Source organism: Pollachius pollachius, assembly GCF_949987615.1.
Source record: "Pollachius pollachius genome assembly, chromosome: 3".
In the NCBI taxonomy this organism is placed as follows: Eukaryota; Metazoa; Chordata; class Actinopteri; order Gadiformes; family Gadidae; genus Pollachius; species Pollachius pollachius.
This window is the reverse complement of record NC_136936.1, coordinates 23,674,429-23,692,914: the sequence shown is the minus strand read 5'-3', so window position 1 is coordinate 23,692,914 and position 18,486 is coordinate 23,674,429. Positions and strand designations below refer to the sequence as shown.

The 18,486-nt window shown below is 44.4% G+C and overlaps 3 protein-coding genes across 7 annotated transcripts in view; 2 read left to right on the top strand and 1 right to left on the bottom strand.

The window, feature by feature from the left end:
• The window catches only part of cep164 (centrosomal protein 164), a 36,740-nt gene extending 32,046 nt beyond the window's left edge, over window positions 1–4,694 (bottom strand). For 2 of the 5 annotated variants that reach the window (XM_079732701.1, XM_079732705.1), the window contains exons 1-8: window positions 4,558–4,694; window positions 3,961–4,044; window positions 3,731–3,842; window positions 2,882–3,116; window positions 1,165–1,206; window positions 802–975; window positions 425–541; window positions 215–295 (exon numbers count right to left, since the gene is read on the bottom strand). In XM_079732701.1, the coding sequence (XP_079588827.1) occupies window positions 215–295; window positions 425–541; window positions 802–975; window positions 1,165–1,206; window positions 2,882–3,116; window positions 3,731–3,842; window positions 3,961–4,039 (840 nt within the window). In that variant the 5' untranslated portion in view covers window positions 4,040–4,044; window positions 4,558–4,694. The remainder of the gene's footprint in view (window positions 1–214; window positions 296–424; window positions 542–801; window positions 976–1,164; window positions 1,207–2,881; window positions 3,117–3,730; window positions 3,843–3,960; window positions 4,045–4,557) is intronic. The other 3 variants (XM_079732702.1, XM_079732703.1, XM_079732704.1) reach the window with 3 other exon arrangements.
• Window positions 4,695–11,920: 7,226 nt separating this feature from the next.
• LOC307073786 (apolipoprotein A-I-like) lies at window positions 11,921–13,062 on the top strand (the record flags this gene model as incomplete). Its single annotated transcript, XM_079733747.1, has 3 exons — window positions 11,921–11,969; window positions 12,177–12,321; window positions 12,423–13,062. Exons 1-3 carry the CDS (start codon window positions 11,927–11,929, stop codon window positions 13,060–13,062), a joined length of 828 nt encoding a protein of 275 aa, XP_079589873.1. The 5' UTR covers window positions 11,921–11,926.
• A 2,053-nt stretch (window positions 13,063–15,115) lies between these two features.
• Window positions 15,116–17,512, top strand: LOC307073784 (T-box transcription factor TBX1; the record flags this gene model as incomplete). The annotated part of the gene is made up of 6 exons (XM_079733744.1): window positions 15,116–15,122; window positions 15,836–16,010; window positions 16,288–16,389; window positions 16,610–16,781; window positions 17,034–17,189; window positions 17,441–17,512. 6 exons carry the CDS (start codon window positions 15,116–15,118, stop codon window positions 17,510–17,512), a joined length of 684 nt encoding a protein of 227 aa, XP_079589870.1.
• Window positions 17,513–18,486: the final 974 nt, after the last annotated feature.

Sequence of the window (18,486 nt, the reverse complement as noted above, 5' to 3'; positions counted from 1 at the left end):
ATCTGGAGGACAAAAAACAATCTAATCTGATCTCATATGTTGCTATGAGGTTCATGTATAATTTAAGTAGGTCTGATCAATATTAGATACATGGCCATTTAAAGTCATGAGGAAGAGGCTATACTGCAACTGTGCATATCTTATACACAAGATCAACTGTAAATATAATAACCAAGATACAGCAAGTTACTTGCTGTATCTCTTCTGTACTCACCTCATACTGTAGGCCCCCTCCCAGGGCATCCAGGTCCAGGTAGAGGTTCCTCAAAAGTCCGGCTGAACCACAAGCACTCTGCTGAACACAAACACAGTCCAGCTGTCATATTAGATACACATAGAACTATCTTGATGATCCATCAAGACTCAACTGGATCTTCAAACAGTAAACAGTAACAGTGGCCGTAAGGACCGGGTTTGGGCAGACCTGGTTTCCTGAGTTTGGCTCCCCGGGGTCGTCCTGGTCCTCTCGGACCAGTACGGACATGGACCCCCGCTCCTGCCGACTGCCAAGTACGCTGGAGCCTCCGCTGCTGCGTAGAGCCTGGACAGGCAAAGACAAGGAGCAGGTATGCATGAACATTTAATGCACATTACACACTAGAAAATACTACAATGTCATGATGAAATATGGCATTTTATGCCATATTTGGCTTGGCATTAAAAAAAGGGGGGTCTGTGCACATGCGTGTGCTTGTGTGTTCAATACATGTCAAATCAATTTAAAACTCAGTTAACCATCTCCTACGGATTGGGATCGTCACAGCTGTGATGTAAACGTTTTACCAAATCTTGGAGACGTACCCCAATGGATGTCTTGAGCGGCTCCAGCCCCCCAGAGCTTGGGGTCCCCCCAAGGGACCCCCGGAGAGGAGGATTGGCGCTGGGTATGGGGCCGGGGCCAAGGGCATCCAGTCCCCTCAATGGAGCCAGGCTGCCCAGCGTGGATGGCAGGGGACCAAGGGCTGAACTCAGAGGCTGCATGGTGGAACAAAACACACTTTTCCATTCCCTTTTCCAACAAGTAAACAAGGGAACCATCTTAAAATAAAAAGGTCCCAGCCATTTCATTCTGCCCCAGTTAAGAAATCAAATAGAAAATGGCTTCAATATTTCAAAATGGTTTGACCCGGGGAGAAAGCTTTTCAAAATCATTGAGCACCATACCATGCTAGTGTTCTTCACAGGGGTGGGCCCTGGTGGACCGGCCTGTTGTGAACATCAAGCACAAGGGGTATCGCGCAGATGTGAAATCCAAGATGGCAGTACTCACATCTTCAAGTTGGTTTGTCATGTTACTACATGTTGCATCAGGTGTCCCCCAAAGCTCTGTTTTGGGTCCACTTTTGTTTAAAAGCTATTTTAACAACCTGGGTCAAAATATTCCTAATTTTGTTTGATCTGAAACTAAAATTTCATTGTGCATTTCAAGGAGAAAAAGTCTACGTTCATTCCCTGGCTTGACTACAGGGATCTGTTGTACATGCGTGTCTATGTGCCACATCACTTTGAAGGTGATCACAGGCTACTAAGCTCTCACTCCCCATTGCACCCTATATGCCAGTGTTGTATGAGAGTTCAGTGGACTTCATATTGACTTTATGCAGACAGTCCATCTTTGGGTATATCTTTGTGGGTATATCTTACTCAAAACTTGCAATCGTTGTTTGCGTTCAATTGTCACCCTCTTACTGTCTGTCCATAAGGTAGGCACGGAATTGGCAAACAGGCCTTTTATGTTCTACCCGACTACAGCCTGGAATCACTTGCAGACAGATTGGCCCCTAGATGAGCTGATCCTGTTTAAGGCTTTTAACAATGTAGTTACGGGTTTGGAGGCAACCTACTTTGGAACTTGTATTTGCTTCCTTCGTTAGATCAGTTTCCGCTTGTCCGTCTAGGCATATGATTTTGTATGTTGCAAAATTTTTGCGTGAATGTAGTTTGAAACACTGTATTGCTGCTGTCTTCTGCAGGGCTCCCTCATGAAATAAAGCGGAGGTTAAGAAGCTGTTAGGGAACAGTCCTTACCAAGGCTTCCATTCCCGGGGCAGGGGGGCAACAATGCCCTCTCTAGCAAGCCACAAGAGGTCAGGGACTGACCTGATTAAATAAAGGTTTTATAATAATACAAATATAAAACAACAATTCTACCCAGAGAACATTTAGCAAAAATAAAACAATGGCAATCTAAACGCAAGAGCAGTAGCACAAATGACATAGATGCATATAACCAGATTCAACTGCCACTACCAGTCTCCCTATTTAAAAGCTTCAAATAAAAACCCAGGAAATGTCCTTTTTTTAAAAAGTTCCAGTGTGTAGAATTATTGGCATCTAGTGGAACAGCCTTGGCAGAAATGGAATATAACATCCATGGGTCTGTTTTAATTATCTTATAATCGCATGAATATAAAAAAAATGGTGTTTACGTTATCGTAGTTGGAGCCCTTCATATCTACGTGGGGAGTCCTCTTCCTTGAAGGCCGCAATGCTGCACCACCATGATTCTACAGTAGCCCAGAATGGACAATACACCCAAGCGAAACGCATACAATACGTATGCAATGCAATTCATAAATCTATCAATCAAAGAATGTATGCAATATGCATACAATACAATTCATAGATCTATCAAAGAACCTCATCACTTGACATTTGGCTACTTGATGCTGTCGTGGACGATCACATCATTTTGGAAGCACCTACTGGCCCCTTACACAACACAGGCCACCGTAGTGATTGGAAAGGGGGAGCTGAGGAGTGGGATTCAGTTGGTTGCCATCTTCAACCTCACCGCTTATGGCCACCTCAATCTTACACACTGGACCTTTAAGCCACACATTAAACATCAGCTACAGAACCGATGAAGAGCCGCACTCACTCCGGGAGTCATGAGAGGCTCTTTCTTCCTCTTCACCTTCTTTTCCTTCTTTTTCTTCTTCTCCTTGGTCTCCTTCTTCCCAGCGGAGCCTACTGCTGCAGCGCCAGGGCCGGCCAGCTGGGCCCGCTGCCGCTCCTGCGTCACCACGCCACGGTAGTGCTCGTCACAGGGGTGGTCCCAGGTGGACTGGCCCGTGGAGAAGTTGAAGTAGTACACATCACCTGTGACATCCTGGCTGCAGGAGGGATGAGAGGATGGAAAACATGAGCCACAAATAAAAAATTAGGAAGGACGACTCAGATGGGCTTGTGCCTCTGTGAGGTTGCACCAAAATATAACCTTTTCAATGCGATATAGGAGGGCTTCACATTATGTCACGCACATTCCAACCGGTTATAGATTTTTGGGGTTAAAGTCGCAGTGTGGAAAATTTAGCCCCTCTTAATAAGAAGGCAGGTGACCTTCAGAATAAAAAAAACTAGCTCGGCTGAGTGGGAGGGTTTTTTGGAGTGTCGACAGTATGATTACTGAAAGCAAAAAGAAAGGTACGGGCTGGGCAGCATTTTTTATTGGTAGGATATAGGTTACCGGATGTGATTTTATTGATAACATTATTGAACTCACTTTCAATTAGCAATGACTTCTGATAGGTCTAGGTTTTTCTAGTTAGTGATTTGAAATGGCAGGCTTGAACCAACACTGGCCAAACTCCCTTCAGGAAAACACCTTATTTAAAACACTTTGTAACCCGGTTTAAACCCGGCAACACGACAGCAGCAAGGAGTAAATTCAAGTTAAAATAGTATAAACCAGCAGAGTTGAAGAAGCTACTAGGGTCCGAGTCCTTACCAAGGCTTCCATTCCCGGGGCAGGGGGGCAACAATGCCCTCTCTAGCAAGCCACAAGAGGTCAGGCTCCCGGTCAGGATCAATGCCAATCTCTCTGGCATACTCGTGAATCTCTGTTGAGAAAATAAATAAGGTGGAGAAATTGTAAATGAGAAATAAACATGTATGATGATGGTTCTAATATGTTATGTCTAGGACTGCTTGTACACTTGTCAGTGATAAGGCGATTACCTGGTTCAGAGGGGGTGTAGTTCTCATCATAGTCCTCTTCAAGGATCAGCTGATCTCCAATAAGAGCAGCTGCAGTCATGGTTACTGAAGACAACAGTGGAATTAGGACTCTTATAAGCAATAAAAAGCTATATTTAATTTCCTCTGTCCAGAATAACTATTTAAATTAACTTAAACAAAAAGGTTTGAGAACTGCTCTATTCTGTTCAATCTGTGTGTATATGTTTATTAAATTCAGAGAACCAAATTCATATTGAAAACATTCAATCCAAGGCCAGGAGCGAAATCTGATTAAATGATGCTTCATAAAAATAAACCCTCGATTTATATGGATATCGACATGTTATTTTGAATGTATAATTTTGACTGTATTATGGATATCGACATGTTATTTTGACAGTTTTATGGATATCGACATGTTATATTGACTGTATAAATTTGACAGTATTGTGGATATCGACATGTTTTTTGACAGTATTATTGGCTCCATGGACCATGGAGAGCCTAGTAGTTAAAAACCCTGGATACCTCTAACATTAGCAGTGCGCTTGCTATGTTCTGAATTTGTGATAAATAGGGATAGTGACCGCTATTTACCTTGTAAAGAGGCATGAACCGCTTTCCCTGTAGAAAACGGCTCGTTTCATATGAAGGACCACATTTCATATGTGCAGTTAAACTATTAACAACAACGTAGTCAGTCGATCTCCAAGGACGCCACAGCCCGCTTCCGCTGGACGCACTAGCGTCATCGCAAACCTCTATTTGATTTGCTGGCTACGTTCTATGCGTTTTGATTGGCTGGCTGCGTGCTGTGCGTTTTGATTGGATGGCTACGTGCTGTGTGTTTTGATTGGCTAGCTACGCGCTGCAGTGTGCATTCGCGCAGCGTGGCTGTTGTTGGGATTGGGAATGCGGATCCTCGAGGTGCGTCTGTCTTTGGACCGCAAGACGCGATTCATTTTGATGCAGCTTGTTCTGATGTTTAACAGACGTAAGAAGAAAACAACGTATATGGGTGGCATTCAGATAGATAGATACATACATACATTCATAGATAACATCTTTATGAATTCCCGGAGGGGAAATTCCTTTCTTGCAACATCCCAGCAGCAGCGGAAAACACAGGATGAGATATTTACTGTATAGTGTATAAATGCAAATGTAAACAAAGAGAAAATTGGGCTCTACCTTGATTTCATTTCACATCGTTTATCAAAAGTATTGGAAATTGATGTCTGAGAATTATCTTGTTTTTTTCTTCTTTATTCATAAACAGCACCATAAAATGAAATACCCTGTGGGCCAAGTAGACTGATTTAAAATAACGATAGTTTATTGAATATGCGCCTTCAGTGTATGTTAATGCAATAGAAATATAGGAATCATCACTGGCCTTTGTGAAACCCGAGTGGTAGGCATGCTTTTTGCACACATTACTATTACATATGCCAAGTCGGTCTGTGGATCTAATACAACGTAGTCACCATATTGTACTATTTGAGTTTTTCTCTCATCGTTTTTTTTCCACAAGAGGGGACACGTGAGGAGGAACGGAACATTGACTCAAATCAATTACTCTCTCTTCAGATCCAATATTTGTATTGCGTAAAATGGCTGAATCCTCTTGGTCATTTTAATAAGCTAGCCTATATGAAACCAACTATATCTACCGTACTACAGTCATACCTGTATAAAACTATACTCTTACTCTATGAATGACTTCATAGAGTAAATTGACTTTCTTGTATCTCCCAGTTATCAGATGATAGTTTCCAAAATAAAAGATACCATTTCCACACAGCCTTAGCTATTTTCCCTTTCGTCTTACGTCTTAAACCCAATGTCTCAACTTTGCATTAAATATATTCTCGAAATTCCATTGCTTGGTTAGATTGCTTGAATTTGGCTAAAGAGTTTCCCTATCCTATGTCTTTATTTGTTTTTGGCTCCAGCGTGGGTGGTTTGGTTATTGTACCAGGGTGAATGCCCCTTCTTGGTAAATAGTAGGTAAAGAACTACAAACAAGCCTTGGAACCCAGATGATCAACTCAACACCTACGCTGCACAAAATGGTTTTACTATAAAAACATACCTGTGGTTTAGGAAACCACAGTGCATGTTATTAAATTGCAGTTAATCCTACTATCATCATACTAACTCATTCTTAAATATACAGCTGATTTTAATTTTTTGGCATGTATTGTTTTATCTATCTATTTGGTGTGGCAATGCAATCTTAATATAGCTTTTACATAAGTATGACATTTTTTATTGATTTATAGCCTATACGAGGTGAAGGGATGTGCATCTCTTTTTGAGCCAGTAATTTGTCTATTCCTCTGTGATTAGCAAGAACAGAAGCATTCAACACAGACTGTGGGTGTTTAAACTGCAGTCAACAACAGCCAGAGATATAAAATGGAAGTACGGGTCATCAGCTTAGCGATGGTGGCTGGGTATGTTTCATCTCCTAATCTCCAAAACATTATTCATCTACCAGCAGGCTCTCTTAAGAAGAAAACACTGTAAATATCAGAAATTTTCAAGAACAATTTGTGAGCGGGACAAACCTCTTTAAAGTCTAGTAAAAAGTATGAATATTAAATAAAAGATAATAAATGTCAAGGTGAGTCAAAGTTTCAGGCTCTCTGTTTAAAATATATAAAAGCTATGTTTGTGTCATATTCTAAGAGTATGGTGTCAGCACAAGCATTGACAACAGTTTAAAAAGTAGTTTATTGGTTTATCTGGGTTAATAGCAGTAACCAAAACCAAAGAGTTCAGGCACTGGCACAAAGACAAAAACCAAGCATCAAGCCCCCCGTGGATCGCATTGTCTCAACCATCCGGACCAAACAAGGACACAGTGTCACAGTATACATTGTTGGCTGTGTGCGTGTGTCGTCAGCAGCGTCTCTGCACATGGACGCTCCTACTTTACTTGCTTTCCCATCCCCTTACAGACACACATGCATGCAAACAACCACACACACACATGCAGGCGTGTGCATTTATGCACACACACACGCACACACAAATACACACACACTCTCACACACAGACACACACACACACAATCACATACACACACACACACACGCGCGCAAACACACGCACTCACACTCTCACACACACATTCACATACTCACAGGACTTCCACACACATACACACACACACACACAAACACACGCACACACACACACACACACACACACACACACTCACACACACACACACACACACACACACACACACACACACAGGGAGATTCGACCTACAGTAACACAGGGCTATCTGTATCAAAACTGAAGTGTCCTCAGCAGATGTGAGATTGCTAAATCATATTACTGATGTGTATGTGTGTGTGTGTGTGTGTGTGTGTGTGTGTGTGTGTGTGTGTTTGTGTGTGTGAGAGTGTGTGTGGGGGTTTGTGCGTGTGTGTGTGTCTCAGCTGTAAACAACACGCCTCACTGTTGTTTACAGCTGAGATAACCTCCCCTGCTGCTTTGTGATCTGTGCTTCATCTAGAGACAGCTGGAGCAACGACTTGACCTCTGAACCCCAGACAGGGCCTGATTAAGTGGTAGAATTACGTATTAAATATTTATCAGCTCTGAGTAATTACCACACAGCTGGCTTTGTTAGAATGAGAGAACTCCAGCTTACAGTCCTCGTCTTAGACCTGTGAAATAAGTCCTGATACAATGTCATTAATTGTGCATTGTTAGCGCGGCTTTGAATCGCCTGAGAACCAATTATTTACTCCCCATTTTAACTTGCGCATGCATGTGAACACACTTAACTTTCGGGGAATTTTGAAAGCAGACATTTTAACACTTATCGAATGATTAGGACTTATCTGTGGCACAGTTCTTGTGACCACAGTAATCTGGATGAGCAGCTCTTCATCATTGGAGCCGAATCAGTGTGGGGCAATGAGGACAGTCCCAAAGGTTGCTGTGGCAGATAAGAACCGGTCCTAGTTGTACCCCTGGTCATCAGGGGCTATGCATTCAGTCTTGATGATGCTGAACACATTATCTTATCTTATCTTATATATATGTATACGGGGAAGGGCTGCCCCATATACAGGCCTATGTAATAAATATGTGCCATGAGACAGTCAGATAGTATCAGTTAGTACTGTCAGGATTCTGTGTTTGATTCCGTAATGAGTTTAAGCATGAGGCTGACTCCTAGCCTTGCCTTATATCTGTATGGTAACTCATGGTTTGCATACCAAATATCCTAAATATTAATGAATGCATTGCATACACACTGCAGATTGTACACAACAGTACATAAACAACGGCTAAAAACTAGAGCTCATGTTATTTTCTGGGAGGCCAAATGGCAGGAGATCAGTCAAGTGTTCTCAGGAAGGAGTTTGTGAGAGTTTGTTTAGTTTGCTGGTTGAAAACCCCTCTGGTCTTCAACACTTAAAACCAAAGGGCACCACAACAATGGTGTCTGGGTGTGAAGCCATGAACAATGTGAATTGATGAATTTGAAAGGCAAAGTGAGTCATTATATGGAGAAAGTGTTGGTGAATTGTCTTGTGAATGTGAATGGGCGGATTTTATCCAGCCCAACTCTGAAATCTCCACAGGAATGGAAATAAGCCGAATAAATGGCATTGGAATAAAACATTGTTGTCCTGCTAGTCACTTCCTCAAATTCCTTTGTTGCATTTTCAGAAGATATGCATACAAAGTCTAATTATCTTGGTCTAATCTAATTATCTTACTTTGGATTTTTCTCTAAAAACAAGTAGGTGTCATTCACTGTAATTTTACATATATTTTATCTTACAATCTCAGCAACATGTTACATAACGTCCGTTGCAAATTCCACACTGTGTGTTTCGGATTTTGTACATTGCAAGAACCATGTAGACATATTTGCCATTACACCAATGAATGAATGATAACATGATAACTATGCAAACCTTGTACCACGTATTTCACAATGGGTGCAATACACCGCTCACAATGCACGACACGTGGCTGGAGATAAAGAAGAAAAGTAATTAGGTTCATCACCGGGGCTTAAGTTTATCTTTGGAGCAATGATGAGATGTCAGTATCGTCTGGCTTTATGGCTTAGGCATCCATCGTATGTGATCAGTAAATATTCAATACCGGTGCTGCTAATGCCCAGCGTTTTTCAGGTCTTTGAGTGTCAGTGTTGTCTTTAGGCAGTATGTAAGGTATTAATCAAAATGTTCTCTTTCTCTTCCCTGTCCTAGTGAGGCTATGCTTGGTGGAACTCACATATAACTGACTGACACAGAGCAGGCCGAAGTCCACCAGTGACGAAACCGACAACAGCATGTACATGGATCACCCTTTGATCTTTAATCGAGAGAGTGAGCACATTAATGCCCACTTACTTACACAATAAAGGGCTGTGATGCACATCACTGCAAATCTGGGCTTTTCTTTAAACATTGCAACATGGCTATTTGGCAGGGTATTGAATGAGTGGTTGTGCGTGTCTGTGTAGTTTGTCTCTCTATGAATATTTTCCTCTGCTTGCACATTGATAGGTGCATTTTAATAAGACATACCCAGACATATAGTTCAGTTAGGACCAAATTCACGGCCACTTCTTGTCCTTTAGTTTAGCCCTTTTATCGACAATCCTCATTTTCAACGGTGTGTTTACATAGTCCCACTCAACTCAATGACACATGAATTCAGCACGGTCTATCTATATTCATGCAGAATTATTTTTCTGTGTATCATAAAAAATAACAAACCACTTAAAAACATTTTCTTGTTTTCCATTAGTTGTTTGAATATGTTAACAAACACTAACTTTTCATTTGAATTCAGCACTGTTGATCAACATTAAGGCAGAATTATTTTTATGTGTATCTTAAAAAATAACAAGCCACTTAAAAACATTTTCTGTTTTTCAATTAGTTATTTCAATATGTTAAAAAACACTTAATTTCATTTAAATTTGCTATTATTATTGTGTTGTGCCTTCCATGGAGTCAGGCTGGGGGTCTGATCCTGCTCACAGTAGACCTGATAAGATACAGGGCCACCACATGGCTGATAAAGACCAATTAGCATTATTAGTGAGGAGGGAAAGAAGTGGAGAGCTACGGGGGTCTGAAGAGCTACGGGGGTCCTCTCTCGCACAGACCCCCAGACCCCCAGTCACCTCCTAGCACACACACACACACGCACACACACCCACGCGCACACACACACGCACACACACACACACACACACACACACACAAAGACTGATGCACTCACTCATACACACAGACTGATGCACTCACGCATACACAGTCACACTAACACAGTCAAAGTCACACGCACACACACACACACACATACACACACACACACACACACACACAATAGACACAATCTTTTCTCCCCATCTCACATTTATACTTCCCCTTCCTGCCTTTCTAAAGAGATAGAATAGCAACAAATAGCCATTATAACTTAAAAGAATGTTTTATCTACATTGTCACTCTAATGTCTTTATAGCTTTATGCATCCATGTTCCTCTGAGGCAGAGGCCAGGTCTGTTGTCTCTCCTGACTTTGATCCAAGTTCCTCTCGCGGGGCCTGTGGTGACGGCTCGGCTGCGGGCCGTTTCAACCCCAGCAAATGGGAGCCACGAAGTCCGGGAACACTGGCAGAGTTTTACAGAGTGTTTCAATCCTCACGTGACCACGGGGAAAATCACCCTGTTCATTATCTTGCAAAGTGTATTTTACAACAAAAGGTGTGAGTCAGCGTGCTTTCTGCATGTGTGTCGGTCTGGCTGTCTCACATAGAGTCTGTGAAAAGTGTTTGCACAGTGGAAGTGTTTGGACACTGTTGAGTCACAGTTCAATCGGCGAGTCAGTGTTGGACTTTGACTGCTGCGTTTTCTGTCCCGTGTCGTCTATTAAACATAATTTCCTAAGTATTGAATTTTGAAAGCGGCCCAATGCAGCTAAGGTCTCGTGTGCGCATGCGTGTCTATGTTGCTTTTTCTTTTTTTCTCGACTCCCTTTGTGCTGACTGCCACCAAATGACTCTGTTCTCAGCAGGCGACCGTTGAACCCACCAACTCAGTGCCCCCCCCGTCTCTTCATCACCTCCCTCCCCCGAACCCCTGCTGAGGGTAACGGCTAACACGGGAGGGGGGGGGGGGGTGAAGGGGTTGAGATCTACCTCCACGGAGACACACAGTCCTCCCACCACTACCCCCACCCCCGACCAGACAGTATAAAGAGTTTCCTCACGCTCCAGTCATTCAGTCTCCTGAGGACCCACTCCACCAGGTAAGAGCTCCCAGCTCACTTTCCAAGTCTCAGAGTTTGGGAGAAATTCAGAGTTTGGCTGAGAAGGCAGGACATGGAAGTAGTTTATTCTTGTTTTTGTTTAGCATGGGTTTTTCCTCAGATAGTTGCTTCAATGTCCTTCTTTGACATTGTTTTAGAAGTACTGTGAATGAGTATATTAAATAGTTTATATTTTTTTGAGACACTTTTAAATGAAAATTTACTTTAGTCACATTTTCACATCATTTATTCATACTGACGAGTGTGTGTGTGAGATTTAAAGTGGAGATTATGGAGTAGAGCTGATCTGATGCATACCACATAACTTTCTGTACCAATACATAATCTGCCCAGAGATTAGAGACTTGTTTAATGGGCTCAGGGATATCTAGTGCTGACTATATCGGGAACAGTTCTGGGATAAAAGTCATTGTAATTTGCTATTCTGTTGTATTTTAAATTTTCAGTTTTTTCTAGCTTCATAGCTTTCTTGGGTGACTCAAAACGCTCAATAGCTACATAGGATTGTTTGCAGGATTTCTTGCAATTTTAATATTTTTTTGTATGGATTTGTTATCTCAATACACTAAGGTTTTATTTCCTACAGCAATAACATGTGAAATAACCTCTTCTCTCTTTTCTTTGCTCCTCAGACCAACACCATGAAATTCGTCGCTCTTGCTCTTGCCCTTCTGCTGGCTGTTGGTAAGTTCTGCAGCAACCGAATTCCTTTACTATTACATGCCCCCAAAAATATTTATCAAGCACAATACCCTAGTTTATGTCGTCTTTGTCTATTATCCGGCATTCTTCCAACACTAAAAATATTTTTAGATAAAATAAAAAATGTTTTCCTCTCTCAAACTTGAACTCAAACTGTACTCCTTCCTAATCTCTGCCCTCCTCTTCCAGGCTCCCATGCCGCTGCCATGCAATCCGATGCACCCAGCCAGCTGGCCCACATCAGGTCGGCTGTTGGTATGTACCTGGATCAGGTGAAGGACAGTGCCACTCGCGCCCTGGACCATCTCGATGGTACAGAGTATGAGTCATACAAGTAAGGCCACGCAACCCCACCTTTTCTCCGCTCCACACCATAAGGGCCCTCCTTTGGTCCCTTCAGGCAATGACCACTCCCATCCCTCCCCTCTCCCCTAGGACCCAGCTGGCTTCCAGCCTGGACAGCCTGCAGGCTAGCATCAAGACCGCCCAGGCCGGCGCCGAGCCCTACACCGACGCCGTCGTCAACCAGGTCATGGAAGCCACCACCGAAGTCCGTGCCTCCATCATGGCCGACGTCGAGACCCTGCGCACCGACCTGGCCCCCAAGCGTGAAGCCCTGAGGAAGGTTGTGGATGCCCACATCGCGGAGTACCGCACCCTGCTGGAGCCCATCATCAGCGACTACTCTGCGCAGCACAAGGCCCAGATGGACGCCCTCAGGCTCAAGCTGGACCCCGTGATTGACGAGCTGACCGCCAAGGTGTCCAAGAACGTGGAGGAGACCAAGACCGCCCTCATGCCCATCGTGGAGTCCGTGCGCAGCAAGCTGACCGAGCGCCTGGAGGGCCTCAAGACCATGGCATCCCCCTACGTGGAGGAGTACAAAGAGCAGCTGACCAAGGCCTTCACCGACGCCAAGACTGCCGCCGGCTCCCTGGACATCGAAGGCGTCAAGAAGCAGGTGGCCCCCCATGTGGAGAGCCTGAAGACCAAGGCAGAGCCCCTGGTCGAGGAGGCCAGGGCCATGCTCGCCATGCTCTACGAGTCCCTCGCCACCTCCATGAGCAAGAGCTAGACATGCTACACAACCACCCGCTTCCGGCCGACTAATCGCTCCTTCTTTGTCCCCCTATGCATCATTCCTTCAATTTCTCCCCCCTACCCCCTTCTTCTCTCAGACCCCACACATACACACACACACACCGCTACTTCTTTGTGTGAAGCCAAATTGATGCACTTTCTCTGCAACAGAATGGTGGGACTCAATAGCTTTCGATCTCACACACACTCACACACACACACACACACCTCACTTCATGCATGTATGCGGAAACTCATGCAAGCAAAGACATACAAGGACACGTACATATTCAACACGCATGTGCTTTATGTGCTATGAACAACTTATTATGTGTTGTGTTGGACATGTATGTGGATACTCACCAGTGCATAAAACTCTTGTGTATTGCTGCTTGTCTGAAGAAAACTGTACATCAAATACAGCTCAATAAAGATATGAATATTTCATACTAATTCATGCTCTGAATTTTCATTCATATATCCTTTGACATCAAGCATCCTTCCAGAGAGGAAAATATATGTTCAATATTTGGACATTGATTTCTAATGAGGTTAACCAGCATGATATACAATATACTATACTACGACTACAAGTGCTAATATGTAAATCATCCATCCAAAATATCTTCAATGTAACATCTTAGAGTTTAAAACACACATCATGCCTGGAACATAACCATATTTTCAGAGTAAGAGTCTACAGATGGCTGTACTTGTCCTCTCACCCCTATGGTGACCCCTTCAGGTCATTCAGCGCAGAGAGCCTATTGTGGAGCTCTGATTGATCACAAGCTCCAATCGAAAAAGAACGCAGTAACTTTCAGGCAACCCGCTCTATTCATAAAAGCTTGTTTTATGAATTTGCTTGTGCTCCTGTTAACTGTGAGTAATGAGTTGATTAGGAGAGAGAGAGAGAGAGAGAGAGAGATGGAGGTGGAGGAGGGAGATATTGACGGGCTGCAGTTTGGATATGTTTCTTTATTAGGGATCAGTCCCCCTCACCCCCAGGCTCCAGTCCCAGCTTTCAACACCGGCCCATCAGTCCGCCACATGGGGTTGGAAACACACACATGCACGCCTGAGGCACGACGGAATGTACACTGGAACACACACGCACATATACATTCAAACCTATGCACACCGATCATGTTATCTAAAATAAATCCACTTTGTACTTTGATTACAGGGAAGATAAAACATGTTATGGTGTAAGGTGCACCCCTTACATTTTTTGGGGAATATCCATTGCAACTTCTTGAAGGGAGGGAGTACTTGTCTCCCCGTCACTCATGAGGTAATAACTCCAATTAGTGTAGTGTTGAAATTGTGAATCCAGGCACAAATGCTCTTTAAATAATAGAGGCTGTTTCTGGCCATCTGTCCACACCCAATAACTAGCCAAAATGATAAAACATTTTCGATGGTTGCAAGCAGGGGAGTTCATGTTTGTTTCCAGCAAAGTATCAGTGTGCGTTTTGTGCACGCCTGTGTGCGTACATGCATGCATGTGTGTGCGTGAATGTGTGTGTGTGCCTGCGTATGTATGTGTGTGTGTGGTTGTATCTGCCATGCGATTGAGATGGTTGCATGTCACCGGTCCTAAGAGAATGGTAATGGATGGGCCGCGTGTGGAGGCCCCGGGCGAGATGGTCAGGACATATAAAAACCTTGACGTTAACACAGCGACTACAACCACTGCCAGCCCTGGACCACAGAGGACAGAGCGAGCACCTTCGATTACACCCAATGTTGAGTCTAGAAGCGGTTAGGAGCTACACCACAAAACATTGGCGAATATCTCTCAGACAACTCCAATGGTTCCGGGTTGTTCCATGGATTTAGTGTGATATCAACAAACTCAATTCTTGTTTCAGCGGTTGTTAATTTTTAAATTTAATTGGAACACAACTTTTGAAATGAGTTGAAATTTTAACCAAGAGGAGCAAAAATAAGAAAACTATCAATCCAATCAATCCACATTCAAATAATGAAGTAATCAGGTCAACTTCTGGGTCGAAGGATACAGAGGAAGCAGGCAGACACAAGAGATGCACAGTAAGTAAATCCACTGGATTATTGTTATCAGTTTTGCTTTTAGGTTTTCAATTCTAGAAGAATGTACTTTTATGGATGTTGGTAGTGTCAGCCCCTCAATGCTGGGAAGGTCTGTTAGTGTTGTGGTTTTTGATATGAGGATGAAGGTGTGATCAATGCAGGCATTACAGTGAGGAAATAGTTAATAAAGTGCATCACGCAATTAGGGTTATGTACGTACCTCTTAACTATTCTGCTCTGTTCTTCTCTTCACTCCTGTCTTCTGCTTTATTCTTCCTCTCCTCCCGCACTTCACCCAACTCAACTCCTCTCCTCTCCTACCGACTCATCTCCTCTCCTCCCCGCTCATCCCCTCAATTTTCCTCTCCTCTGCTCTCCTCTCCCCCCCTCTCATTCTTCTCCTCTCCTTTCCTCTCCTCTCTTGTCCTCTCATCTCCTGTCTCCTCTCCTCTCCTCTCTACTCCACACCATTTCTCTCCTCTCCTCTCCACTCCCCTCTCCTTTCCTCTCCTCTCCTCTCCTCTCCTCTCCACTTCACACCATTTCTCTCCTCTCCACTCCCATCTCCACTCTTCTCCTCCTCCCGTCTCCTCTCCTCTCCTGTCCTCTCCTCTCTTCCCGTCTCCTCTCATATCTTGTCCTCTCCACTCCTGTCTCCTATCCTCTCCTCTCCTCTTCTCTCATCTCCTCTCCTCTCCTCTCTTGGCAAGCAGGGCACCAGCTGTTCCAGGGCATTGAGCTGTCCCAGTCCTGCTGTGAGGAGCAGGGTTCCCTCGCATGCTCAAAAGCACCCCAGGTCGGCAGGGTCAGAGTTCAGCTGGAAATGCAAGTGCTGTGGCAGCAGTTTGATCAGCTCGGCACGGAGATGATCGTCACCAAGGCTGGGAGGTATGTACGGTAGCCTACAGAGACGAGGAGCACACACACAATCATTATCAACCACCCTCTCCCTTCTTTCCAGCTCCTTGCATTTATTTCAGTATGTTTATAGAAAAATACGTAGCTTGTATTTCTGAATTCAATGAATAGCTGTGTGTGTGTGTGTGTGTGTGTGTGTGTGTGTGTGTGTGTGTGTGTGTGTGTGTGTGTGTGTGTGTGTGTGTGTGTGTGTGTGTGTGTGTGTGTGTGTGTGTGTGTGTGCGTGTGTGTATGTGTGTGTGTCCAGGAGGATGTTCCCAACATTCCAGGTGGGGATCTCAGGGATGGACCCCAGCGCTGAATACGTTCTGCTGATGGACTTCATCCCGGTGGATGACAAGAGATACAGGTGAGGGACAGACCCAGGGCCGGTGTGCACGGTGTCTCTAGGACAGTGATGTTGTTGACATGACGTCTGTGTGTGATGGTGGCGGTGTGTTGTCCATAACAACACTGTCCTAGAGGTACAGGGGAGGGACAGACCCAGGGCCGGAGTGCAGTGTGTCTCTGGGACAGCGTTGTTGTTAACATGACGTCTCTGTGTGATGCTGGCGGTGGCGTGTTGTTAGGTACGCATTCCACAGCTCCTCCTGGCTGGTGGCCGGCCGAGCCGACATCTCGGCTCCAGGAAGGATGCACTTCCACCCAGACTCCCCGGGGAGGGGGGCCCAGTGGATGAAGCAGACCGTGTCCTTTGATGCCCTGAAGCTCACCAACAACTTGTTGGACGACAACGGCCATGTCAGAAAACATTTTATTGTGTTTTGTGTCTATGTGTCTGGTGTCTATGTGTTTTGTGTCTATGTGTTTGGTGTCTATGTGTTTTGTGCCTATGTGCTTCGTGCCTATATGCTTTGCTTCATGCTCATGGTTTTACATTTGACTTTGAAAAACCAAAAGGGGGTGCACCCCATTCACCGTTTTATAATGATGCACCTATCATGTGGCATGCGGGGATGACCTGTGATGCTCTTTCATGGTCTTCCCCTCCAGATGATTCTCAACTCCATGCATCGCTACCAGCCCCGGCTCCACGTCATCTACGTGGATCCAGCGCCCAACAGCCACTTGCACGCCCAACGGAACTTCTGCTCTTTCTCCTTCCCTGAGACCCAATTCATCGCTGTCACCGCGTACCAGAACCAAAGGGTAGGGAGAAAACAGAGCCAATAAACCAAGTGCACTCAGCTTCAACTCCTGTTTGTTTGCACCTGTTTGTGTGGAGGATCATTGTAGTAGTTTAATTCCTGTTCTTTGAGAAAAAAAACATTGCTTATTATTTTATATAGCATGATAGGCACAGCATGTGTCCAACATGTGCCCTGTCATCCTATATTAGTGGTTCTTGCCATGTCTCCCTTACACCCTCTTCCCATCTCTTACCCCTCTCTTGCTCCCAGATCACCCAATTAAAGATTGCCAGCAACCCGTTCGCCAAAGGCTTTCGAACAACAGATGCCCAGGACTGGTGAGAGACACAGGGATTTTACTTTTGGTGGATCTGACTGCTAGTATGATTACATTCAGACATCTCACCAATCACCCGATACAGGAATCATTATCTTTCACTGCCAACTCAAACCCACAGGCCCACAGGTTATCCCTTGGACATTTATCAGCTGGAAAACAAGTGATAAGACCGGGCTCTCAAAGTGAACTCAACTTTAGACCTTTGTTTACTTGCTGAGGGTACTGCTTGATTTGATCTAAGTCTGTATTTTTTCCCTGAGAATTATGTTGGCTTTGAACAGCACAGACCACAGACAGCAGTTTGTACTCAATATGTCTGTGTGCGTGTGTGCATCTGTGCGTGTGTGTGTGTGTATTTGTGTGTCTGTGTTTGGAGGGGACGTGTACTTGCATTTGTGTGTGTGTGTGTGTGTGTGTGTGTGTGTGTGTATTTGCATGTGGGTGTACTCCATGTGTGTGCATGCGTGAGTGTGCTTGCATGTGTACGTGTGTGTATGTGTGTGTGTGTCTGTGTGTTTGTGTGTGTGTGTGGGGGGGGCGTGTGTGTGTGTGTGTGTGTGTGTGTGTGTGTGTGTGTGTGTGTGTGTGTGTGTGTGGCTTCTCCTCTTTGAACAGGGGGGGCGGGGCCAGGTCCATGGTTGCATGGCACCCAGCAGAGGGCAGAGCTGAGGCCCAATCAGAAGCGGCGGCGGAGCCCACAGGCTGGGGGTCCCAGACCTCTGCAGGTGAGTGCAGCTCCTTTACTGACTCTCATAATCCATAACAATTCAACCAATCTGGTGCTCATGAAAGGCTAAAAAACGAAGGGTTGGCATAGATCTTGAGGATTGTTTGCTGAAACATCTTCTTCACGTTACTTTAATAGCGTTTTTCAGTGCTTTGACTGCCATGATCCGTGTAAGGGTTTCGTGGTCTGCCATATGTGCATTCATTTCACAGGAGATCTTGTGCTTTCATTTCCAATAGCCCTCGTTTA